The 27,503-nt window shown below is 37.9% G+C and overlaps 2 protein-coding genes across 2 annotated transcripts in view; one reads left to right on the top strand and one right to left on the bottom strand.

The window, feature by feature from the left end:
• The window catches only part of NSL1 (NSL1 component of MIS12 kinetochore complex), a 51,416-nt gene extending 32,820 nt beyond the window's left edge, over positions 1 to 18,596 (bottom strand). Inside the window, exons 1-4 of the mRNA XM_007952747.2 lie at positions 18,363 to 18,596; positions 14,143 to 14,221; positions 8,837 to 8,967; positions 6,361 to 6,415 (exon numbers count right to left, since the gene is read on the bottom strand). Of these exons, the coding sequence (XP_007950938.1) occupies positions 6,361 to 6,415; positions 8,837 to 8,967; positions 14,143 to 14,221; positions 18,363 to 18,596 (499 nt within the window). The remainder of the gene's footprint in view (positions 1 to 6,360; positions 6,416 to 8,836; positions 8,968 to 14,142; positions 14,222 to 18,362) is intronic.
• Positions 18,597 to 18,767: 171 nt separating this feature from the next.
• The window catches only part of TATDN3 (TatD DNase domain containing 3), a 45,370-nt gene continuing 36,634 nt past the window's right edge, over positions 18,768 to 27,503 (top strand). Inside the window, exon 1 of the mRNA XM_007952715.2 lies at positions 18,768 to 18,833. Coding sequence (XP_007950906.1) covers positions 18,768 to 18,833 — 66 coding nt within the window. The remainder of the gene's footprint in view (positions 18,834 to 27,503) is intronic.

Raw genomic sequence — 27,503 nt, 5'->3', positions numbered from 1 at the left:
CCTTCCTTCCGAGGAGTGGCTGATGGGTTTGAACCGCCAGCCGTCTGGTTAGCAGGCAAGTGTCTTAGCCACTATGCTACCAGAGCTCCCAATTTTGCCCATAGAAGCCTTTAATATTGCAACTTGAGGCTTGAATTTTTTCTTCAGTTCTTTCAGCTTGAGAACTGCCAAGCATGTTCTTCCCTTTTGGTTTTTTACTTTGTCTTTCTGAGCTGCCCTTTGAAATCTATTCAGCTCTTTTATCTTGTCATTTCTTCCATTCACTTTAGCTACTCTCTGTTGAAGAGCAAGTTTCAGAGTCTCTTCTGACAACCATTTTGGTCTTTTCTTCCTTTCCTGTCTTTTTAATGACCATTTGATTTCTTCATGTATGATGTTCCTGATGTCAGCCCACAACTCATACAGTTTTCAGTCACTGGTGTTCAATGTGTCAAATCTAACCTTCAGATGGTCTCGAATTTCAGGTTATTAATTAAGAAGAATCAGTGGTAATTGGAAAAATATGGCCTCAGTGAAGGAAATGAAGCCAGAGATTGCATGATAGAATTTTGCAACATCCACAAATTCACTGCAAATTCCTTTTTCAACAACCACAGACATAGAGGTTAGGATTTACAACACATATTTTTGGTGGACACAATTCAATCAACAGGTAGTAGTAAAGTTTAAATGATGCAATAAAGCTGAACAGGAACAAAGCCTTTGACCTAGAAATTCTGCTTCCAGCAATCTACTCATATTTATAGCATACAAAGAGACAGGTGACGGAATGTTGACTGCAACACTGTTTAGAAGAGCCAAAAGAGAAAGAACCTAGTTTCTCTCAGTAGAGAAATGGATAAACAGGGATATGTTGGTATATTATAAAATAGCTAAATGAAGGGTGTACTATGTTATCATAACACAGACTAATCTTAACAATATTGAGGGGAGAATAAATTGCAGAATGATGTCAGTATGACACAATTTATATAAAAATTTAAAAAGAAACACTATGTATTATTTATAAATACAACCTATAAGGTAAAAGTATAAAAACATGAATCAGAAGAATCCACACAGCTTCAGGATACTGATAATTTCTGAGATGAGAGGGCGTTTATCAGGATGGTGAAGAGGTACGAGAAAGTTTCAGCTCTATCCATACATTTTAGTTCCTAAAAACGTATGAGGCAAGTATGGCAAAACGTGAATAGTCCTTAAAAATGAAATGACAGGTAAAAGATGGTCATTAGGTTATTCCTTATTTTCTGTACATCTGAAATATTCAAAAAGGATCCCTCGTGGTAGTTAAGCTCTCAGCTCCTAACAGGGGGTGGGGGTGTTTCTGATGTATGCAGAATGGAATGGATGAGAGCAAGAGTAAGAACAGGAAGCACTTTAGGAAGTATTTGTAGAAATCCTAGCTAGTGTGATGTTACTCTAAAATAGAGATGGTAATAGAGATAGAAGAAGATGATGTGAGATTATATTTCAAAGAGTAATTTACAGAACTTGCTGATGAGTTGGATATAAGGGGTCAGGCATAAGGCAGACTCAAGGCTGCCTTCTGGTGAGAGCAATACATAGGTAGAGGTACCATTTCCTGAAATGGGGAAAACAGGAGGGAAACAGAGAGAGGGCATGAAAGAATCCTATTTTATGCTGATCTCTTATTTCTCCCACTCAGACAAAAGTAGAGTATGGGTATACTCTTGTCTGCTCTATCTTTGTATCTTTCTCAAAGATCCTGACATAACTAAGCTCAACTAATGTTACATGCATTGCCTAAGTATTACATTTTGAAAACCAGACAATCCTCATTAAGTGTCAGCTTTCAAAGAAATCTGATACCACTTGATACCACAATAGCCAAAAACAAAAACAACTTTCTAGAGGTTTCCAAAAGCTTTCCCATGCAACCTATTTAGATTTTGAGGTCCTATACAGTTACACTTTTCACATCCCTTCTAAGCCATTTTAACTAGTTTTGTGGTGTTTTTTTTTTTTTTTTTTTAGTAATTTTGTTGTTGTTGTTGCTGTTGAGAATATACACCACCAAACATATACCAACTCAACAGTTACAATATGTACAAGTCAGTGACATTGATTACAACCTCCAAGTTGTGCCACCATTTTCATCCTCCTTTTCTGTTGTCCCTTCTCCATTAACATAAATCCATTGTCCTCTAAGATTCCCATCTATTTTTTATAATACATTATGATGTTTTAGGTGAAAGTTTACACAGTAAATTAGATTCCCATTTAACAAGTCATACTCAAATTGTTTTGTTAACATTGATTACAATCCCCATGTGTCAGCAAGGAGCTCTTATAGCATAATGGGTATGGCATTTGGCTGCTAACCAGAAGGTTAGCAATTCAAGCCCACCAGCTGCTCTGTGGGAGGAAAATGAGGCAATCTGCTTCAGTAAAGACTTACCGCCTTGGAAACCCAATGTCCTGTGTCTTAGTACCAACTCCATGGCAGTGGGTAATGTATCAATACTTTCACAGTTTCCACCCTGCCTATCTCATTTCCACTCATCTAGTTTTCCTAGCCCTCCTTAACTTCTCATCTTTGCTCTTGTGTAAATGTTGACCACTTGGTCTCATACAGGTGATTGTTTAAAGAAGCACATTCCTCACAAGTATTTTTGTTTATTTTACAGGCCAATCTATTATTGACTAAAAGGTGTCCTCCGGGAGTAGCTTCAGTTCCAGATTAAAAGGGTATATTAGGGCAAGAGTATTGGGGGTTCCTCCAGTCTCTATCAGTGCAGTAAGTCTGGTCTTTTTTATGAATTTGAGTTTTGTTTTATATTTTTCTCCCATTCTATGCAAGACTTTCTATTGTGTTGCTGGTCAGAAAGGTTGGTAGTGGAAGCTGGGCACCTCTCGTTCTGGTCTCAAGATAGAAGAGGCAGTGGTTTACATGGGTCATTAGTCCTATGAACTAATTTCTTCCTTGAGTCTTTGGTTTCCTTTATGCTCCTGTGCTCCAGAGGGGAAAGAGACTAATAGTTGTATCTTAGTTGCTCACAAGCTTTTAAGACCTCAGATGCTATTCCCCTAACTAGGATGTAGAACATTATTTTTATGAACTATATCAATTGGCCTAGCTATCAAACAATAGTTTCATGTGATTTTATCAGTTAGGTATATTTATAAGAATTATAAGGTATCCTGCAATTTTGAATAGAATGATTATTATAAAAAGAGCCCTGGTATGCAGTGGTCAAAGTGTTTGGCTTCTACTGAAAGATTGGTGGTTCAAATTCACCAGCTGCTCCAGGAAAGAAAGATGTGGAAGCCTGCTTATGTAAAGATTTATGGCCTTGGAAACCCTATGGAGCAGTTCTACTCTGTTCTATAGGGTTGCTAAGAGTAGGAATCAAATCAACTGTAGCAGGTTTTTATGGTTTATTATAAAAACATCACTTTACAAACTATTACTTATGTATTATTTTAGTTACATTTTATAGAGTCCCTTATCTCATTTGATTCATACTATAACTTTGATTAAGTAGGCAAGACATTTGTCATATTTAGTGACAGAGCTGGAAAACCCAGAGTCAGGCTCCAAGTCTAAAATTTATTATTTTACTAATAAAGAGACTGAGGCTTGAAGATGACAAGTGATTTGCCCAAGAATATGATACTGATAATTATAAGTTAATTTTGCTGTCCTCAACAAACTGACACTATATTCTAGCTTTATAAATACTATAGGGTATGATGAACAAGAAGTCTTCAAAATTGGTCCAAATGATAACTAGAGTACTAAAAATGGAACATCCAGAGCACAATTAAAGAGAATGCTGACACACTGTAAAAAATATAACTAATGTTGCTGAGGGAGCTCTGGCAGCATAGTGCCTAAGAGATCTGACTGCTAACCAGAAGCCTGGCGGTTCAAACCCACCAGCCACTCCCCAGAACAAAGGTTAGGTAATCTACTTCTATAGTGATGCCACCTCAGAAACGCAAGGAGGGGTTGCTATAAGTCGGATCTGACTCGACGACAGTATGTTGCGTTGTTGTAATGTCACTGAACAGTTTTTGTGGAAATTGTCAAATGGGAACCTATCTTGCTGTGTAAACTTCCACCAAAACCTTAACAAAATATTATTTCTTAAAAAAATTGTCCAAAAGATATTCTAATTATTTCCCTGACACTCTACTTTTGAAGTCAGAATCATTTGATACAGAAAACTTTCCACTACCATTACGTAACTGTAATGATGGGACTAAAAATTATCTATGGCTTCAAAGGGTCATTTAAGTAGAAAATCTTCCCTTTTACAATTACAAAAAAGAAAAAAAAAAAGTTTCTTTAGAGGAGAATTAACTGTATCTAAAAAGTAATACTTGAGTGTATTATGATACCAGGCAAGTTTAGGCTACAGCTTGGTAAATTTCCACTGCTCACTCAATTTGATTCACATGTTGATGAATAGCCCTGAATGCCTGAAAAGTCCCAGACAAAGCAGTTCTAACCAGGTTGGTCATCATCTTGATGTACTAAAGAAATCTTTGCTTTACTAAGTGCCTCATAGATATTAACTTCTCTACCCAGGGGAGTTAGAGCTGCCATTTTTAAACATGTGATATATGACAGCCTATGTTTGTCTAACTGTGCCTGTGTAATATGCATAACCATGATTGCTGATGTAATTGTATGTACTTCCTAGCTGTAAACTGTATAAGGAACACTGCTGAACCCATTATTCACTTAAGCAGTCTTGATGGCACACAGCCTGGCTGTTCCTTTCCTTGACCAATGAAATAAATCCACTTTCAACTTGCCAAACTTGGTCTTGTCATTTGGCTTGATGGAATTACACAGAGCAGGACCCGCAGTTCCCGGCAGCAATACCACAAGCTTCAATTACTACTTTTATGTTGTTCAAAACCAAAACAAAGATATCAGATGATATACTGCACTGGGCAAATCTGCTACAGAAGAGTTCCTTAAAGTGTTAAAGAGCAAAGATCACTTTGAAGACTAAGGTATAACTGCCAAGTCATGGTATGTTCAATGGCCTCATATGCACGTGACAGCTGGACAATGAATACGGAATATTAAAGAACTGATGCATCTGAATTGTGGTACTGGTGAAGAATACTGAAAATACAACAGACTTTCAGAAGAATAAACAAATCTGTCTCAGAAGTACAGCCAGAATGCTCTTTAGCAGTGAGAGTGGCCACATTTTGTCTCTCATACTTGGGTCATGTTATCAGAAAGAACCAGTCCCTGGAGAAAGGTATCATGATTACTAAAGTAGAGGGTCAGCAAAAAGGGGGAAGACCCTCAATGAGATGAACGGACACAGTGATTGCAACAATGAGCTCAAGAGTAGTAACGATCGTGAGGATGATGCAGAACCAGGCAGTGTTTCATTTTGACATACACAGGGTTGCTATGAATCGGAAGTGACTCAACAGCACCTAACAACAATAACTACATCCCTTTTAGTGAACCATGACCTTGGTTCTAGGTCAATTTTACTGTCAAACACATTGAGCATTGAAATTTCATAAATTTCAGAGTAGCTTTATGCTTGTCCTTCGTTCATCTCATTTACTTAAAAGAACTTGGGGGCAGTTTGAAAGTAGTTCAGGATTCAACAAAAACAAAGTACTTAAAGTATATATAATTCATCCAAACAAACCAAGGAATTAGTTGTTTGCTTGTTTGTTCTAACAGTTCAGAAATAGCACTTTTGAGTGCCAAAAGCAAATTCCAAAAGGTCTCCTAGGATTACTGTTACAAATTTAAAAATGTAAGAATCAAACCATTTAAAAATATCTATGATCCCCATTTTCAGCAATGTCAGTTCTGTTGCTGATTTTACATAAGTGAATCTGTATCAATTTTATTGCCCTACTTTAGAGGATGCATCCAAATGGAAACAGAATTGAGTTCAAAGATGTAACAAGTGTGCATATCTCACAAGCTCAATGTTATATTTTTTTAATTGAATTTTACTTGTAAACAATGAGAAACCATTGAAGGTTATTATATAGGGGAGTGATACAATGAGAGAGAGCTTTAATAGTGTAACTTTGTCTGTAATGCAAAAATGGATACCTTTAATAGAAATTAGAGATGGGAAGGTGTTCTAATAGTCTAAGTCAGGAGAGACTTTTATCAAAGTACAGATTCATGGGTCTTATCATGGAGATTCTGATTTTGATTTAGTAGGTATAGACTAAGTCCTCATAATCCTAAATGAAGAGCTAAAAATGGATGTCTGGTAGTGGATTAGAGTTTCAGAGGGATGGTATCCTTAATGCTGGCATCACTAGAAGAATATCACAAATTTATAAAAATTATAATGATACTTTATTTCTGTCACATGAATACTGACTCACCTGTATCAGGGTCACATTTTAGGTCCAGTGGATGTACAATAGGGTGGTAATGCTTCTAAACAAAATACAAATTAAAACAGATGATAATAACAATTTAATTGCTTAATGCCTTATGTAAGCACTTCCTTCAGCTAATTTAAACAAACATACTATACAGTCAGTAGTACTATACTTTTGCAAAAAAAAAACATATATGTACGTGTATATATATATACACACACAAACATGTACATATGTGTGTGTATACACACACACATATATATATGTACATACACACACACACACACACACACATGCACATATTTGATCCTGAATTCTGTAGGGAAAGGAAAATAGATGACCATTCAAACCAGACTGGTTTACAGCTTTTATAGTATTGCCACCTACTGCATATGCTAAGAAATGCAGCTTAAAAAAAGAAAAAGAAAAGCAGTATAAAAAATAATCTGAAAATGCAACCAAGCAAATTAAAGACAAATAGAATTTCATATTTAAAGTTCAGAGTTTCTGAAAAGTTCAATCAAATGTTCAGAACTCTGAGCCCAAAAAAGTGGTTAGACAACCATGTCAGCATACTGAAACTGATATATCTTATCATACTCCAGAACTATAAGAGTGAGATCCATACTCAGGCAAAAGGAATGAGAAAAGTGTTCCTTTTCACTCTTGCCCAAAGCTAATAGAAGCCCAAAGATTACTTTAAAAAAAAAAAAAAAAAAAGATAAAATCTGTGTTTAATATCCTTACTTCATCCATTTTACATTTAAGCTTCCACCACAGCACCTATGCTTGCCAACTTTCATTCTGCTATGCAGTACTGATTACCAGTGTTTTGTTTTGTTGAGGGGAGGAGGAGGTGGAATATGGGGAAAGTAGGCAGTAGGGAGGGAGATGGGAGAGACTTGAAAATAAAAACGTTTCAAACATCTTTCCTGAAGAAACTTAAAAAAGAAGGGGCTATTTCTTTGAGTACTAACTGCCAGAGAGAAAAATAAATTAAAAATTTTAATTACAATTTTTTTTCCCATATGGAATGATGGCTAAAATGTTTCAGATAAAATATTAAGCCTGGCCTTTATTGCCCTAAGACAATTCCTGAAATGAATTTATATGTGAAATTAGATTAACTTCAAAAACTAAGGACAAATACAACAACTCGGAGGATCTATGTAGGAGATCCTGGACAGAGAGGGAGAATTTGGAATAAAACTCAAAATCATTAAAAAAAAAAAAAAAAAAGGGACCAGGTTTGCTGGTCTGATGAGAGATTGGTGGAACCCCTGAGAAGCTATGGCCACTAGCTGCCCCTTCAGGTCTGGAATTGAACATACTCCTATGGCTTCTAGCAAACAAAAAACAGGCACATGAGCTGAACATTTGCATTAGGTAGATACACTCCTTGAAGAGATCAATCATGGGAGAACAGAAGGAGGGCTGGGTATGCACAGGAAGACAGCTCAGGGAGCAGGAATGCATGGGACAGAAGGACACAGGGAAGAGGTGACTATGGGGAGGAAATGGGAGGGGAGCTGTTGCATTGTAGCAAACTGCAGTTAATGTCATGAAACAAAGTGTACGTGAGCTGCTGTATGGAAAGTGAATTTGCTCTGTAAACTTTCACCCAAATCACAATAAAAATTAAAAAAAAAAAAGTAACACAAAGGACCTATAGGAAATCAACTGATAAAATAAATGGTAAAGTTTGAATCAGGGAGAAAAAATACTAAGGACAAATAGTAGAGGAAAATCTAAAAGCAACATGTTTGCTCCTGAGGGGCAATGTCATCCTGACCTAAGTTGTTTGTGGACATTTTGTTTACTTTTGATTTAGAGATGGATTTATTCCACTTATAATAATTCTGAAAAGATGGGGGTGTAGTATGGATGGTCATGAATAGCTGTCATTATAAAGCAGCAAGCCTGTTCCTCTGCTTGTCTAAAAACCTCAGACTGAGGGAGCTGACTGGTCCTCCCTGGTCTTGTGACCAGGATGGTCATGACTTCTGGAGCCAAACAATTACATACAATTTAATTTATAAAGAAAATTTCAGTGTTATAAACAGATACTCCATCTGTTAAATCTTCATCAATTTAACCAGCAAATCTTCCAAAACATACAAACACATATAAATAATGTGCCAAACATAAACGACAAATAGGAAGAAAAGGATTGAAAGATAAATTTATTTTCCTTTCCTGGTCTCAGAATTATAAAGGCATTTGGAGTCTTTCATCTTTAATTTCTGTTTTACTATCAGGTATGTTTAAAACCCAGTGTGACTTAGAACAGAAAAGTCTTACAAGAGCAAACAGCAGTTATTGAGGCAGGAAAGACAATGACAAAAGGTATCATTTATCTCCACATGGACTATACTTTTTTATTTTTGAATATTTCGTTATGGTTTGGGTAAAAGTTTATAGAGCAAATATTAGTTTTCTATTCTTGGATTTTAATTTTAAAAATAAATCATCTTACCAGATTTTCTTGTTTTGCTTTTATGGTTTTGATGACACATTCAAGGATCTTTCTGGAATACTGCTTACGTTTTGTGGCTATATCTACTATGATTTCATCAAACTGATCTTCAAGTTCTTTGATGTCAGAATCTATTTCAGGAAAAAAAAAAAGTGGTTAACTAAAAAATTCCTTAAAATGCTACATTGTTTACATTCTATGTGGAAATGTGATGTAAATAAAATTACATTTAGTAAACATAAAATAATTAAGAAAAACAAACATGTCAAGTTAATGGATGCCTCCACGTTGGTGACTAAGTTATATACTAACTGAAAATCAATTATTGAGTACCTATATGGCAAGTCAAAGGAGAGCTGGTGGTGTAATGCCTAAGGCATCTGACTGCTAACCAGAAGGTTGGTGGTTCAAACCTACCAGCCACTCCATAGAAGGAAGACTAGGCAATCTACTTCCATGAAGATTTACTGCCTCGGAAACCCAAAGTACTTCCATGAAGATTTACTGCCTCGGAAACCCAAAGGGGGTCGCTATAAGTTGGAATCAACTCGATGGCAGTGAGTATGGAAGTCAGGCTTAAATCAAAGTAATAGATGAAAATAACATGATCTTTTGCTTTCTAAGAACTCACAGTCCACTGGAAGAAGAGACAGATAATTCAAGTCAACTTGACAAATGCAACAGAGGTATAAACAAAATACTATCAAGAAAAAGAACAATGGAACATTAACTGTACCTGGGGAATTTAGGACCTTACAGAGGAAGTGACTTTTGAGCTGGGCCTTGAAATTAAGTGTAAATCCACTGGATAAAGAATGCTAGGAAACAGCAAGACCAGAGAGTGTGTGAGGTTTAGAACTTAGAGAAAAGTTCTAAATGGTTGTAGGATAAAGTAAATGAAGAAAAGGATGATAAAATAAGAATTAGACTGCAAAGACATTTAATTCCAGAGATGCTAATAAGTTTTTAAATTGTTATGGGCTGAACCAAAGTTGTGGCAGTAAAAATGAATGGAGTATCTAGATTTGAAACAGGACTCAACTGGATAGATTGTGGGAAAACAGAAAGACAGGGTGATGTTAGAGTTTCCTTGATTTAGCTAAACCTTTATTAGATCCTTTACTATGTTTTAACACAGTGATTTTCAAATTTTAGCAGAACAAGTAATTACCTGGGAAAGTGTTAGAAGTGTAGAAATTTTGATTCAATAGGTCTCGGATGGGACCCAGAAATCAAGATGAAACAACTGAGGTGATCCACCAACCTTATTTTGAAAATCATTTTAAAGAATATTAAATATGTGAGCAGTTGCCACTGACTCATGGCAACCTTGTGTGTGTCAGAGTCAAACTGTGCTCCAGAGGGTTTGCAATAGCTGATTTTTCAGAAGTAGGTTGCCAGGCCTGTCTTCCAAGATGCCTGAGTGGACTTGAACCACCAACCTTTCAGCTAGCAGCCAAGGACATTAACTGTCTGCACCACTCAGGACAGCAAATATTAAGTAGTTACAAATAGTAAACAGCTAAGTCCTTGGCTTAACTGGTCTACATCGTACCTGTTTTGCTGTGTTAAAGTGTATGCTAGAAGTAGACCTATTTATTTTATTGAGTAAAACCTTTAGTAGGGAAATGTCTAAAATATTACATATTTTATATATTTTTTTGAGATATTTCTGGCATATATTCATATATATGTACGTATCAATAGAGATTAATTAGATATATCAGATGTAGTCCTTCATTCATGTAACAAAAAATAATTTGAGTTCAATTAACTACTGTTTCTTGCGGGTATTATGAGAGATATGGTCATTTCTTACTTTGGATACTCATTTAAATAAGTTGTTGTTGTTGTTGTTGTTGTTATGTGCCATCGAGTCAAACCTGACTCATAGCGACCCCTCCTTGGGTTTCCGAGGCAGTATCCAATCCACCCTAAATTTTAATTTATCCATTAAAAAAGTTAAAATGTACCCTCCAACCATTAGCCTGAAAAGAATAACATACTCTTTTGTTGTCACTGTTAGCTGCTATGGAGTCAGCCCTTAACTCATGGTGACCTCATGCACAATAGGACAAAGAGTTGCCTGGTCCTGCACCAACCTCATGATTGGCTGCAAATCGGACAATTGTGACCCATAAGGTTTTCACTGGCTGATTTGCAAAAGTAGATCACCAGGCCTTTTCTTCCTACTGTCTTAGTTAAGATCCTCTGAAACCTGCTCAACATCATAGCAACATGCAAATCTCCACTGACAGAGAGGTGATGACTGCACATGAGGTGTATCAGCAGGGAATTCAACCTGAGTCCCTGGCATGGAAGGCAAGAGTTCTACCACTGAACCATCAATGCTTCCATTATGCAATATTTTATAATCAGCTAAAAAAAAAACCTTCCAGCTAAAACTTCCATGTTGAGGAAAACGATTTATTAGCGCCACCTATTGATAAATCTACAAAACTGACATTTATAAGCAAATTTGAGCAAGAAAGATTCATTCATTCATTTAACAAGTATTTAGTGGATTCCTTGTGCCAAGCTAAGTGCTGACAACAGAGATAATAAAAACAGATATAGTCCCTGCTCTCAAGAAGCTTACATTTTAAATATCAAATGTGGCTGGTCCTACCTTCTGGAATCAAGTCCTTTCACGATAGTTACAAGGACAGAGAAAATATGTATGGTTTCACTTACATGTTCATCAGTTTGTTCGTGTGTTCATTCATTCACTTATTCATTCATTTATAGCTGATATCATGTGCCAGATACTTGAAAATCTCAGTGAACAAAACAGACAAAAACTTCTGCCATTTTGAAACTTACTTGGTGCTTGTATGTATAGTACCTATTAATCCCAAGTAATCTGTTTTTTTTTAATTTGTGATTTGGCTGAAAGTTTACAGAGCAAATTCACTTTCCATATAGCAGTTCACATACACTTTGTCTCATGACACTGACTACAATTTCCCACAATGCAACAGCTCCCCTCCCACTTCCTCCCCATAGTTCTCTTCCCTGTGTCCTTCCCTCCCATACACTCCTGGCCCCCGAGCTGACTCCCTGTGCATAAACAGCCCTTCTATTCCTCCATGATTAAGCTCTCCAAGGAATGTATCGATCTAATATAAATGTTCTTCTCATATGCCTGTCTTTTGTTTGGCTAGAAGCCACAGGAGTGGGTTCAATTCCAGACCTGAAGGGCAGCTAGGGGCCATAGTCCCAGTGGTTCCATCAAGCTCTATCAGACCAGCAAACCTGGCAAATCATCTCTTAAATGTGTCTTTTCCTTTGTTCCCACTGTCTTGAGTGCAGGTCTTCATCCTTTGCTGGACTACTGCAATAATCTCCCTAAGGTCTGCCTGCCTTGGATTTCCCTCTTCTCCAACCCACCCCTCACAAGCAGTTAGCTCTCTAAAATAACAATCTTTTTTCCTGTAATTCTACTTTTAAAACTTTCACTGGTTTCCTGTTGCTTAAGTGCAAATTCCTCAGCATATCCTACAAAAAGGCTCCAACCTATCTTTCTGGCCACATTTACCTTTAGTTTTCCCAATTTACTTCTGACATTTCCCAAACATCATTCTGTTGTGCTGTATTCTGTTTCAAATATCCTTCTCATCTCCTTCCTGTCTAACACACTCTCATTTATTAAATGCATCAAATAATTACCTACTCTGAAAAAGAAAACAAAAATAAATAAATGATTAATTACCTACTCTGTCAGATCCTCTCCCACTTCCCAAAAAGAAAAATGATTCCATACCCATTTCCTTCCATGAGCAATGAGTTCCTAAAATGTGAAGACCATGTCTTTTCATCTATTTCCCAACATTTAACATGTTGTTGTTATGTGCCATCGAGTTGGGCCTGACTCTTAGCGACCTTTCCTTGGGTTTCCGAGACAGTATCCCTACAGAAGTAGATTGCCCAACCTTCCTTCTGAGGAGTGGCTGATGGGTTTGAACCGCCAGTCTTCTGGTTAGCAGTCAAGTGTCTTAGGCACTACACTACCACATTTGACATAGTGCCTGGCATTTAGCAGGTGCCCATGAAAGACAGCAGAAGTGTAGTACTCTTAACCATCTCCTCTCAGATAAGGAAAAAAACTAAGGATAACCACACTTCTCCTAGCTACCAACCTGTCAGAAAATACTTTTCTTAATCTAGAAATTGATGAACTATTCTATATATGGTAGCCTGGGACCAAACAAAACGGTAATTTCAAAATGTTTTCATAGAGTAAGAGTCAGATAAAGACACAGTGAAAGGCTAGGTCATTTGAAAATACCCCTAGGTGATTCTAATACTCTACTTCTCCTCTACTATTTGGCAACCACTCTACTAATATTTGATAAAACATGATGCTACCATTTTTACTCTTTTAATAAGTATACCAGAAAGTGAACTTCGGTGACTTTGAAGAGAGAACTATAATAATCCCAAGGACTTAATAGTGAATGAAGTCTCCTGGGCAAAGTATTTAATTTTGAAAAGAGAGATTATAACCACACAGGGTTGCTTGGTGGGCTTGGAAGCAGTTCAAGGATAATTGAAAGGGAAATCTGAATAACTAGCTGTGACATCAAACTGTGTTGGTCAGATCCATATAACAAGACCATGGGGATAGACATCATCTGGCCCTCTTGTCAGAGTAGCCCTTCTCCTGGACATTGCTGGGCAGGCAGTGGGGCATTCTGACTCTCTCCCCACACTGACCATTCTTTTTCTACTAATTTTTTTCCTCCTTACACTGACCATTCTCTCATAAACTTTGATTTCTTTAGATATGTCAACACCATAAGCTAGGGTACAATCAAGTCTGCTTTGGACCAGGAAAACATTGTCTGAAAAAAGAGCTTTCTACAAATACCTTACGTGGTACTTTTGTAGCTAAACTTTATACTTCAAAGGGTACTTCATTAACCATTCTACAAGCCACTTGTAAAAACATAATTTGATTTACAAAGTATTACTCATAGGAATTCTCTGGACCTATTTCTTTATCTGGGACTACTACTCCAGTATTTTCCCATAAACTGCTGACATGGATATTTTTGAAAATGGATCAAATAAAAGTCCTATTGAGAATGCAAGACAGAATATATGAGGGATCAAAGTATCTACTGTGCTGTTAGCCTCAGATTATTACTTCAATAGCCTTCTAAATTAGGTTCTTTTTTTTTTCCACAATAAAGGATTAAAAAAAAAGAGTGACACTGAAATGGGATTTTAAAAAAGAGCATTCAAAATAAAATCAGCCACAAAATTAGTTCCGAAATGATAAAAGGAAAAATTAAATCACATACCTATAAAACAATTCTCCGAAGCTTCCTGCCACGCTTCGCCATTAATGCTGACATTCTCTTGTACAGCTGATTCAAAAGTCTGCAACAAATTCACAACAGGAAAATCACTGAAAATAACTTCAAATACTGAATTCAAATATTTTGGCAAAGTATCAGTCCATATTTGTGACAAAGGATATAAAGTGACAGTTCAGTATTATGCTTTTTTAAGATCTATATGGGATAAAAGTCACAACAGCAACTAGAAAGATTAGATAGGAAACTTAAGGGGCAATGAGTTTGCTAGCAAGAGGAACAACTCAGAAAAGGATGAGGAGGGTGAGAAAGGTTACCTAACTTGAAGAATGTAATCGGTGTCACTGAATTGTACATGGAGAAATGGCTGAACTGATGTATGTTTTGCTGTGTGTATTCTCAACAACAAAATAATTTTTTTAAAAGTGGCACATTAGTCTACTAGTATATTTACTATTTTCAGTGAAGATTCCATTTTAATCACCAATTCTACCTATTATTTTAACTCTGATAGTCATTATGCTACCCATAAGAATATTGATGCAAAATTTTAGAATATTCTTGAAAACAAATAAAGTACTTCCTAAATGAAAGAGGAAAGAAAGCTAAAAAGTTTGGACTCGGTTGACCCTCAGAGTACAAGTACTATATATGCTGTTGAATGAGTGCCATGTTAGAGAGAAAAAACATGCATGTTTAGAAAAACATGAAATTACTTTCTACTTTATAAAGAACTATATTTTTTTGGAGACATACTAAAGCATGTAGGAATGAAATGACATGTGATCTCGGATTTGCTTTACATCAGTAACAACAAAAAGTAGAAGTTAGTTGAAGTGAATGTAAAAAAAATTTTAGTAACTATTAAATATGGGGATGGATGTGTGTGTAAGTGTGTAGTATCTGCTATACTAATCTGTTTTTCTGTAAGGCTGTAAGTGTTCGTTAATACATTTAAAAAAATAATTAATGCATTAAATGAATTTAGTAGGACCATTAAAATTTTAAATACATATTCCCTATTAAGGAACAATTTCACTTCTAGCAATGTATCCTGGCAGCTCTGGTGGCATAGTGCCTAAGGCATGTGACTGCTAACCAGAAGGCTGGCGGGTCAAACCCACCAGCCACTCCTCCGAAGGAAGACTGGGCAATCTACTTCCATAGAGATACCACCTCAGAAACACAAGGAGGGGTCACTATGAGTAACTGACTCCACAGCAGTAAGGTTTTTTTTTTGAGCAATGCATCCTAAGGCACTGTCGTCACAAAAACATAAAAAAATTAGTACTAGGAATGTTCATTCTGGCACTGTTTGAAATATTAAAAAATTGTGGGAAAAATGAAATTCAAAAATTCAAAATAAGGATAATGGTTAAATAAACTATAACACATCCATACCATGCAGCACTTAAGAGAATAAAGTATATCTCTACGTAACAATGACAATAGTCAAAAGATATTTTGGTGAAAAACAGTTGCTAACAATATATCAGCATGACACTATTAATGTTTAAGAAAAAAGAAAGATACATAGAGCTATAAAGAGGTGTGCAGGATTACCTACCTCAAATGCTGCCCAAAGTTAACACTTAACCCCAGAAAAGAAAGGTTATGGGGAATGGGAACTCAAAAGGACTTTTGCTTTGTGCTATTGTTTAAATTTTTTACAATGAAAATGTATTTTGTACCATGTATATATATAATTAGAAGTAAAATAAGAAGCCCTGCTGGTTAGCATTGCTCACAGCTGCTAACCCAAAGGTCTGCAGTGATTTGAACACACCATTGGCTCTGCAGGGGTAAAAGATGAGGCAGAGTTATAGCGTTGGAAACCCTAGAAGCAGTTCAACTCTGTTCAACAGGGTCACTATGAGTCAGAACTAACTCGATGGCAGTGGATTTGGTTTATAAATCAAATAAAGGAGCCCTGGTGGTGCAGTGGTGTAGTGCCTAAGGCGAGCCCTGGTGGTGCAGTGGTGTAGTGCCTAAGGCATCTTATTGCTAACCAGAAGACTGGTGGTCCAAACCCACCAGCCACTCCTCGGAAGGAAGACTGGGCAATCTACTTTTGTAGTGATACAGCCTCGGAAACCCAAGGATGGGTTGCTATGAGTCTAACTGACTCAATGGCAGTGAGTGTGGTTTCAGTTTGGTGGTGCAATGATTAAACATATGGCTGCTAACCAAAAGGTCTGCAGTTCAAGCCCACTATCTCTGTGAGAGAAAAGATGGGGCATTCTGCTTCCTTAAAGATTTTTCTAAGATTTTCAGTCTTGGAAACCCTATAGTGCAGTTCTACCCTGTCCTATAGGGTTGAAACAACCAGTATAGATCAGCTAATGACTGATCATTAGGAGTTTGTATTATATTCTACACTTTTCCTTAAAAATTTTATAAAATAAAAATCCTTACTCTGTGTATAGATTTTCAAGGATTGTCTGAAAACACAAATTGTTTTTACAGTATTTATTGCACAATCCAATCAATACTTTTTTTTTTTTTTTTAATAATATGTGCTACTATATTATGCAGTTTTAGATAGAGACACACTGGCATAATTAAAATCGCTGCCTTCTACCTATTCTACTAATTACTAATGAATTCCTTTGATAATCCATATCTTCAAACCTTTCTCTTCCTAATTCACTTTATCACCCCATTTAAATAGTGTTTGAATTCATGACATTAAGCAGAGCTCCTCTTTTTCTGTAGAGTATTTAAATGCTTTACGTACCTTAGGACTTCTTGATCAGGCAAATTCTAGGATCTATTTGTAAAACAAAATAGACTTCTCTGAAAAAACTATTAAGAAATTTACTGAGATATCTATTCTTGCCTTGCTCACAAGGATAAAACAAATATAAAAACCATTGTATACAAAAGGAACCCTGGTGGCGTAGTGCCTAAGGCATCTGACTGCTAACCAGAAGGTTAGCAGTTCTAACCCACCAGTCATTCCGTGAAAGCAAGACAGGGTGATCTACTTCTGTAAAGATTTACTGCCTTGAAAATCCAGTGGGGGGTCTCCATGAGTCAAAATCAACTCGATGGCACTGGGTTTAATTTTTGGTTTGGGTGTACAAAAGTGGAATATAGAATCACAACTCTGGAAGTGTCTGTTAATTCTTCTTTCACTTAACCTTTACTTTTATTGTTTGCACTGGAATCATTCCTACTCACAAGTATGTTGCGTTATAAGCTTTAAAAAATTTTTAATTTTTTTAAAAATATATATATACATGTAGATATATATACATAGTTTGTATGTTCCTTATAAAAGACACTAATCCCTCAATTTACTGTATCTTCCTCCAAAAAAAAAAATATCTTCTTCAGAACTTTGCAGAAATATTTGAGAAAAGAGGGGGAAATGTGCATAAGACCCTGGGTATGATCTTACATATTGTTGTTGTTATGTGCCTTCCAGTTGGACCCGACTCATAACGACCCCTCCTTGGGTTTCCGAGACAGCATCACTATGAAAGTAGATTGCCCAACCCTCCTTCCGAGGAGTGGCTGGTGTGTTTGAACCGCCAGCCTTCTAGTTAGCAGTCAAATGCCTAGGCACTATACTACCAGAGCTCCCATGATCTTACATAGTAATGTTTATAACCAAGACAACTTCCTTATCTGTTTTAGACTGGTAGGAAAAACATTTTCACTCTCTTCACGTCATGTTCTAAAAACAGGAAGAAGAAAGAACAAGAGATAGCCCGGTGACTGACTTCCAGGACCATCCTCCTTTCCTGGAAGATTCTTCCTCATGTCTATGCCTGCACTGTCCAACAGGGTAGAAACTAGCTTGTATGTGCCACTGACCACTTAAAATGTGGCTAGTCCGAATTCAGATGTGCTGTAAATGTAAAACGAGAAACTTAGTAGGAAAAAACAATGTAAAATATCCCATTGATTTCTATACTGCTACATAATGAAGTATGTTGGCTATATTGCGTTAAATGTACTAAAACTAATTTCACCTGTTTCCTCTAATTTTTTTAATTTAAAATTGCACAAGCAACTCGCCTTTTAGTCTAAGTAGTAATACTCAGCGTATATTAGCATTTATTTTCGTCTTCCCCTCGCGTTTCTGCGGCTAATTCTATAGTAGCCTGGGGTACTTAACTCTGCCAAGGTCTGTCATGGGTTCTGTTCTTAGCCCTAAGACCCAGGTTGTGAAAAAAGAGTGGAGATGGGGCCCGTACCCACTGTGCATCCCGCAGTGCGGGCTCCCGAATCTCCTCTGGCAGCGCATCCCCAAGCTTTTGCACGAAGCGGCCGCACAGCTCTAGCATTTCGGTCACGGCCTGTTTCGAGGTGCAGCGCACCCGGAAGTCCTCTCTGGGAGTGGCGGAGACCGAGGCCAGGTCGTTTGTCCCGTACACAATCTCCTCGTCCGGTGGAGGGGCGAAGACAAGCAGCTCAGGCTCCCCCGCCATTTTTTCCAGTTTGAACTGTGGGCGGGGATTCAGAGAGCGGAAGGGCGGGGACTCCGTGAGCGGAAGAGCGAGTCCTACTTTTGGAATAAGCACTTGTCCGTCCGGAAGCTCAAGTTCCCGCAGCTAAGAAGTTCCGACTGTGCAGTTGCATGTCAGGCTACCGCGGCGGCGATGAGGGCAGTGAGCACCGGTCTAGTGGACTGTCATTGCCACCTTTCCGCCCCACACTTTGACCGCGTATGTGAGGGCAGGGCGGGGTTCGGGGGAGCGGGCAGCTCCTGTCCTTTCCCCTCAGGTTAGCTTTGCTCTTCTCCCTTAAGACAAAGCTGAAAATCCTCCCCAGGCTCTCCCTTATGTCTCTGTGGGACCTGCCCCTGGTTCCCTATTTAACCTCACTCATACGAGTTTTTTCTTTCTGTGCCTGAATGGCGTAAGCTCCCTCTGGCCACAAGGCTCTTGTTTGTCGTACTTGCTCCTGGAGCCCACCTTCCCCTACTTTCTGTTTATTTATCGGGCTTCTCAGCTCTTGGCTTAGACGCCACTTTCCCTGGCAGCGGTCCGCGAAACATGGCTCTTCCAGCCCTCGGTATTATCGCCTCGTGCACCAGTTCCAATGGGAGACCGACGCAAGCAAAAAGAACACGTAGAATTAGAATTACAGACTGTCTTACCTGCTCCTTTGGAAACTAGCAGCAGATAATAGAGAAGGAAGAGCAGGATCTATCTTAGGGTGAAATCTTTCTAGAGGTGACACTTAAGTTGAGGCTGGAAGGACAAAACAGCCTGTCAAGCAGGAAGGTGGGTTTGTGGTGGTGAGGAGAGCAGGCAGGCTACAGACTCCCAGATAGGGTAGAACTTGGCACATTCAAGCTACCGAAAGGCTGGATGGAGCCTGATGAGCTAAAAATGCCTGAAACAAGACTGGAGAGATTTGCAGGAGATAAGAGATGTGGGTTAGTAAGAAACTTGGATTTTTTCTTTTTTAAAAAAGAATTTTTCTTTTAAAAAAAAATAAGCAAAAAAAAGGAATGACAAGATCTGGTTTCCGTCTTAAGATGCTTTTGCTGCTTTGTGGCAAATGGATGAAGGAGAGCAAGAGTGGAAGCTAGACCAGTTTTGCCCTTTGTAGTATATAGACAAAAGATGATGGTGTTTGGTATTATGATGGTAACATGGCAATTTGAAAGAAGTAGATGGACTCGATATATTTTAGAGGTAGACTCCATAGTACGTGAAAATTTGAGTATGTCAAAATAAAGCACAAAAAGAATTAAGGCATTTTGGGTTCATTTGAACATTTAATCTGAAATACAAGGAGACCTTTCTGTCCAGAAAAACAGAACGGCTCATCTTAGGCTAATTACAGTGAGTTTTTAAAAAGAAAAGAAGAAATATGGAGTGGAAAATTATACATTGGCTAACCTTTGGCATGATATTTATCTTGGATTCTTTGCACAAAATTAATGTTTTAAGTATATGGTGAGCAGATCTCTTGTCACAAGGGGAGATTTATAAATTATGTAGTCACTGTGTCTCCATTGTCTCCTATATTTCTGTTTTATCTGTTCTCAGGTACATACCATAGCAGTCACTGACCTTTGTGATTTTTCCTATGTACAGAGAGTAGTCTGTCATCTTGGTCCTCAGTTTCTCTTTAACTAAATTTTTCTCACTTTTGGTCAGTAATATTACTGAGAGCATGACCAAAAAATCTCAATCATCGCTTAGTTAAAATCTTCATTGGAGTAATCTGAAATCTGTTCTGTTACTCCATTTCTTTCTGTTGACTGGTGATGGGAACTCTCATTTGTGGTTGTAGCAGCTGCTCAAGTACATTTATTTAAGATTAAGCATTTGAGGAAGGCAATTAATAGTGATAGTGACTAAGAGGGCAATGCTCAATGTTTGAAAAGTTTCTTTGAGCCAAGGACCCTAGGAACCAAGATTTAGCCAGAGAATAAGTCCTGTGGAGTTTCAAGTTTTACTTTGGGCAATTTGGCAGTTTCTTGCTTGGTATCATTTATGTATACACAGCATTGTGACCCAATTGGAGTGCAAACACCTCTCTGTGAGGCCAACATAAAATCTAAAGCTAGTCTATTCTGTAAAGTCATTTTACCAATATCTGATATTTCTTTGTATAGAGAAAGGATGGCTTGTCTGATTTGTAAAATTACATCTTCTGATTCTGTTGTTAACTTATTACCATATGTAATCTTAATTTATCTCCCAAAACAAGAAATTCCAGTTTGAGACAGGAGTTAAGCTTATTTGTCCTATACGTTTGTTTTCATTTAAAGTTTCTTCCCAACTTCCACTTAGCGCTGCATCTAAATGGACAATAGTTTGTTCTCTTATTTCTACATTGTTCATGTCTCTCATATTTCCAGTTTTCCCTTTGGGTAAATGATTGTATATGGATACATAGGGAATAGCATAAGCTATATAGCAAGAACCAGTACAATTTGCAGGTAAAGCTTTATAAACCCATTGGCCACAAACAAAGCAGTGTCCGTTTAGGCCATAAAAGGCAGCCTGTTACCTCTGGCAGCAGAGGCAATGGCTTGTAAAGCTAGCTGAGAATAAACACCAAAAGGGGAATCGTATCCATATTGGTCATTATCTGAGTGCAAAATCTTGGTGCCATTCAGCTAGCAGTTTACTTTGCCAGATTTTTCATCCCATTAGAACAGGTTCTGGTTAGAGAAATGGGTCACTTGAGAAGTGGGACATATAGTATTCCAGAAGGGGGTTTGACCATTACATTGGGTATCGGTTTCATGAAAACAAAAAGAGCTTTGCCAAATAGTTACAGAACAAACGCTATTGCCTACTGGATGCCCGTTTGGTTTGTCGTAGAACACCAAGTTCCTGTAGTTAACACTGCCACATCGTAATAATCCCAGTCTCTGAGACTTTTGAGGTGAAGGCTAGTGTCGTTCCAGAAAGGAGATCTGTCTGCTTGAGTGTATCTAGTGCTACTTGTCATAGCTAAATCCAAAAGGGTTAAGGGAACTGTGATTGAGGGTATCCCAGTTTGGGGGTTTAATGGGAGAGTGGGCACAAGCCCAACAATTAGTTTGATTAGTGAGATTAGCTGTTTGATGACCAAGGAGTACAAAGAAGTTATGTTCTCAAAAGGTGGTTACAAGAGGGAATAAGATGAAAGAAAACAATAGTATTTATCATTTTGATCTGTGACCATGGGTGGAAACAGTGCATATCATGCAGTCTTCTTATTCCAAGGATCTTGGGTTAAGCTGTCTACCTCAGGGTCATCTGCTCCTGCGGCTTGATTTTATCCTAGTAGATCTTTACCCTAAGATCAGAGAGAGGTTAACAGGTCCATGAATATGAAGGGGCTCATGTTAGCTAAGAAGTGGGTACCCAAAGATTGACTGCTTGGAGGCTAGCTATCATGTGTGTAGTAAGACGGATCAAATAAGATCTCTTCCATGTGATTTTAATGCAGCCTTGCATTGGAAATGTTTTTAGATCATTTGGGGAAAAAAAAAAAAGGTGGTGGGAATCAGGTTTGCTGGTCTGATAGAGCCTGGTGAAACCCCTGAGACCCTTAGCTGCCCTTCAGGTCTGGAATTGAACACACACCTATGGCTTCCCACCAAACAAAGACAGGCACATGAGTTGAACATTTACCTGAGGTAGATACACTCCTTGGAGAGAATAATCATGGGAGAAAGAAGGGCTGTTTATGCACAGGGAGACAGTTTAGGGGGCAGGAGTTCATGGAGGGATGGACCCAGGGAAGAGGTAACTGTTGGGAGGAAGTGGGAGAGGAGCTGTTGCATTGGGGTAAATTGTAGTCAATGTCATGAGACAAAGTGTATATGAACTGTTGTATGGAAAATGAATTTGCTCTAAATTTTCACCCAAATCACAATTAAAAAAAAAATGTTTTAGGAAGCGTAATCACTGGATTTAAGATTGTGACTTATCTGGTTTTCCTCAGAAAAGGATGCAATTTTTTCAGAGGCTTCTTATACCTGTTGGGAATAACCTTGGGAATATTACATTAAAACTTGACAATATTAAGTCTATTACTGGAACAGAGTTTGTCATAATATGCAAAGGCATAGGCCATCTGGTAACTAACTGTCTCATAAGGAATCAGGCGAATTTTTCCAAATGGTGCAAATCTAATAGCAATAAGGATCAAAGGGATTACTTTTGGACAAAGCAGTCCAGTGAATTATAACAATCTGGCTAGCTTGAGATTCTGTTAGTTCATTCTACTTTTCCAGAAGATTGGGGGTGATAAATATTACAAAAATATAGTTCTATCCCATTGAGAAAAGTAATTGGATGAAGTCTATCTATAAATGTTTAAAAGATCAAAAGAGTCTTCCTTGAGACAATTTTAAATATTTTTCTAGGATTATGTGGTTGGCAAATTACACGCTGATCATAGATTTGTTTAGCAATACTGATGCAATTTCCCCTTCTAGTATATAGATACAATTTGGAGCATTTTATCAACTCAGTGATTAGAGGTTGAATGTAGAGCCTTTGTCAAAGGGAATATTGAGAACTCTGGGAGAACCAAGTGATCTCAAGGCTCTCCCAAAAGTTCCTTTTTAAAATTACAAAAACCTTTATTTTTTTCTAATTTTATCTTTCTAATTCTGGTTCTTTCTTTTGTTTTTCATCCAATTGCCTTAAATTTAAAAACTTAAGAGGGGCGTCATCTGATGCTAGACATTGTTTTTATACTTTGTGTTGTTGTTGTTATGTGCCATCGAGTCAGACCCGACTTTCTTGGGCTGCTCTTTTTGCATGAAAATCAGCTGTGGGATTACCTTGGTATTGATTTGCAGGTGTGAGCCTCTATTTTAATTATAGCTATTTGGGCAAGTAGTAATAAGGCCTAAAGTAATTCGTACACTAATTTTCCATTTTTGATGGGCGTCCCTACAGAAGTAAGGAACCCTCATTGTTTCCCCAGCATTCTAAAATTATGAACTACTCAAATGTGTATTGACCGTCAGTATACATATTGACAAGGAGCTTTGGTGGCACGGTGCCTAAAGCATTTGACTGCTAACTAGAAGGTTGGCAGTTCAAACCCACTGGCCACTCTGTAGAAGAAAGACAGGGCAGTCTACTTCCATAAAGATTAACTGCCTTAGAAACCTAATGGGGGTCACTATGAGTCAGAATTGACTCGATGGCAGTAGGTTTTGTTTGGTTTATACATATTGACATTCCTTTAGCAATCTCACAAGCCCAAGTGAGCATACAATCCTGCCTGCTAGGCTGAAGCAAATTCAGGGACTGGTCTTCTTTCACCTAATTCATGTTAGTTCACTGTAGCATAATCAGCTTGATAAGAATTCTGAGTAGTTTTAAGGTAGGCCCTATCTATATAAAATGTCAAATCAGAATTTTTAAGTGAGATTTCCTACAAATCAAGCTATGGAGTTAATGCTTGAGATATATTATACAAGTAGTCATGAGGTTCTAAATCCTCAGGAAAGTGTAGAAGGGGGTAGCAAGATTGAAGATATTATATCATGTAATTTTAATATTACATAGGGACAAAAGAAGGTGCTCATAAGTTATAAGCTTATTTGCAGAACAGTGTGTTCAATATTGACCAAAGCCTCAACAGCATGAAATACTTCTGAAGTTAAGCAACTTCTCTGGACTATATCTGAAGAGGTCTCTACTATTTTAGCAGCCACAGCTACAAACTTTAAAAAAGGAAGATAAGCGTTGGCCACAGGGTCTACTTGAAGGCTGTAATTAGTCACAGGCTTATGATGAGACCTGTTTCTGTCAGGTCTTCAAACTGGTTCTTCCTGGTTCAGTCATGGCTAATGAAGTGAAATGGGAACAGACCTGAATTTGTAAAATGTCGGTCTCCCTAATGGTAACTGGAAGGAGGAAAATTACAGGTTGACATCCTTCTAGAAAATTAACCTCCCTCGTAGAAAACAAGGGCAGCGTGCACAATGCATAGCAATGAAATTTCTTGACCAGCTGAGTTGAGAACAACAGTGTCTAGCTCAAAGATAACAACAGCCTACTACACCACTTTCAATGTGCATTGCTCTCCACAACACACATTGTCTCCTGGCAATAATCCATTCGCCCACCTCAGGCTACTGAAAGGGCTCACTATACCTCTACTAAGCCTCCCATTCCAGAGTTTCAACTATAATTTTTCCTGTTACAGTTATTGTTCCAGTACATCCTAATTTTACAAATTCAGGTCTGTTCCAGTTTTGCTGCGTCAGCCATGATTGAACTGATTGAACCAGTTCAAAGCCCTGATTTCTGCATAAGGACCCCTAAGGCTTGATTCTGCTTTTTAAGTACAAATAAGAAGAAAGTTAGTGAACAGTTAGACAAGCCTAGAGCCAGAAAAGTCTGTAAAAAAAACAAACTCACTGCTGTTGGGTCATTTGGGTTTCCGAGGTTGTATCTCTACGGAAGTATATTGCCCAATCTTCCTTCTGAGGAGTGGCTGGTGAGTTTGAAACACCAGTCTTCTGGTTAGCAGTCAAATGCCTTAGGCACTATGCTACCAGAGCTCCCAGAAGAGTCTGTTGTTGTTGTTATTTTCTGTTGAGTCGGCCCTGACTCGTAGCGACCCGTCCTTGAGTTTCCAAGGCAGTATCACTACGGAAGTAGGATTGCCCAACCTTCCTTCCGAGGAGTGGCTGGTGGGTTTGAACCACCAGCCTTCTGGTTAGCAGTCAAGTGCCTTAGGCACTATGCTACCAGAGCTCCCTGAAGAGTCTGTAGAGCCCTTTTAATTTTTGCAAAAGCTTTTTCATGAGTCTTTTCCCAGTGTATTGGTTCAAGCACAGAAGTTTTTGTTAGCTTGAACAATGGAGTAACTATCTTCAAAAACTTTGGAATCCAAGCTCCACAGAATCTTGCCAGCCTAAAAATCCATTGAGTTGTCTCTTGATTTAAGGTCAGGAATAAGATTGGATAGTCTGGAGTCTCTTAGGGAAAAGAGAGATTAGCTCTGCATATAAAGCATGACTAAGATAATGAACCTTTTGAAGGACAAATTATAGTTTATCTTTAAAGGCTTAAAGTCCCTTATAGGCAAGCTGCTGTAATAAGTAAACTGAGTCAATTGTTTGATCAGAGAGCATAGTAAAAGATCATCAACATATTGTATAAGGGTAGATTTATTTTGGAAATTCTAATCTTTTTTTTTTTTTCCAGATCTTTAAAATTATTGTGAAGGGACTGAGAAAAATAAGTAGGAGATTTAGAAAAGCTCTGAGGCATTACTGTCCCAAGTATACTGGTTTTTCCAAGTAAAAGAAAATACATACTGGATTTCCATATCTACCAGAATACCAGCCTACACACAAATCTACTGTGAAACATTTTTGAGTCCTTAGAGATTTGTGAAGGTAAAGTGTTGGATTTGGGACAAAAAGAAATCTAGGAATAACAATCTTATTAATAGGCTTAAGTCCTGGACAAACTGATATTCTCTACTATTAGGTTTTTTAACCGGGAATACAGAGATGTTAAACAGACAAGTGCAAGGAATAATGAGATTTTGATTAATTATGTCACTAATTATTGAAATTAGATCCTGTTTGGCTATAATTTTTGCCTTAAGAGTGTATTGAGGCAGGCACAGTAAGGGTTCATTGGGACCTACTTGCATCCACCAGCCACTTCTTGGAAGGAAGACTGGACAATCTACTTCTGTAGTGATAGCACCTTGGAAACCCAAGGAGGGGTCATTATGAGTCGGATCTGACTGGACAGCAATGAGTTTGGTTTGGTTTGGTTGCATCTTAGTGGGGTTAGCACATATAATCTTTCCTACAACAGTGGAGGAAGCTGCCCATAGAGAGTCAGGTATTTCAGTTAGATCATCAACAGATTCTGCATTTTATTCAGTAGGATAGTCTTTTGGTCTTATAGTATGCGTAGTGTCCTGACATCACGATGTTCAGATATGTCCTGGATTATTCTGAGTGTAAATTTTTTGACCACTTGTGTGTCACTTTGTTGTACTGTGGTGGCATGCATGTTGCTGTGATACTGGAAGCTATGCCATTAGTATTTGTAATACCAGCAGGGTCACCCACAGTAGACAGGTTTCAGTAGAGCTTCTTCATTAAGCAGACTAGGAAGAAACATGTGGGCAGGTCCACTTCTGGGGGTGGGGGGAGCGGGGAATTGGCCACCGAAAACTTTACGAATGGCATGGAAACCTCTGATGTGATACTAGAAGATGAACCCCTCAGATTGGAAGGCCTTGAAATACCGCTGAGGAAGAGCTGCCTCCTCAAAGTAGAGGCAACCTTAATGACATGAATGGAGTAAAGCTTTCAGGACTTTCATTTTTTGGGGGGGCACAATTTGAAATGAGAAGAAACAGCTGCTGCAAACATCCATTAATAATTGAAACAGGGAATGTATGGAGAATAAATTGAGGAAAATTGGAAATTCTAAAAAATGAAATGGAAAGCATAAAGATAGATATCATAGGCATTAGTGACTGAAATGGACTGCTATTGGTCATTTTGAAATGGACAGTTACACTGTCTACTATGCCAGGCATGACAAAGAGAAATGATTTTGAATTCATAGTGAAAAACAACAACACATCAAGATCTATACTGAAGTACAGTACTGTCAGTGATAGGATAATATTCATATACCTACAAGGAAGACTAGTCAGTACTACTATTATTCAAATTTACAGACCAACCACTAAAGCCAAAGATGAAAAAACTGAAAATTTTTACCAACTTTGGCCATCTGAAATTGACCAAACATGCAATCAAGATATATTGATAGGAGTTCCGGCAAGATGGCGGACTAGGTACAAGGACTGCACAGATGCTCTTCAACAAAGAAAAGGGAAACCAATTAACACAGACACAGAAGATAATCTTGGAC

The sequence above is a fragment of the Orycteropus afer genome, unplaced genomic scaffold, assembly GCF_000298275.1.
Source record: "Orycteropus afer afer isolate SDZICR_OR568_19922 unplaced genomic scaffold, OryAfe1.0 scaffold00013, whole genome shotgun sequence".
In the NCBI taxonomy this organism is placed as follows: Eukaryota; Metazoa; Chordata; class Mammalia; order Tubulidentata; family Orycteropodidae; genus Orycteropus; species Orycteropus afer.
The sequence above is the reverse complement of the archived record's forward strand: the minus strand, read 5'-3'. Positions and strand labels throughout refer to the sequence as shown.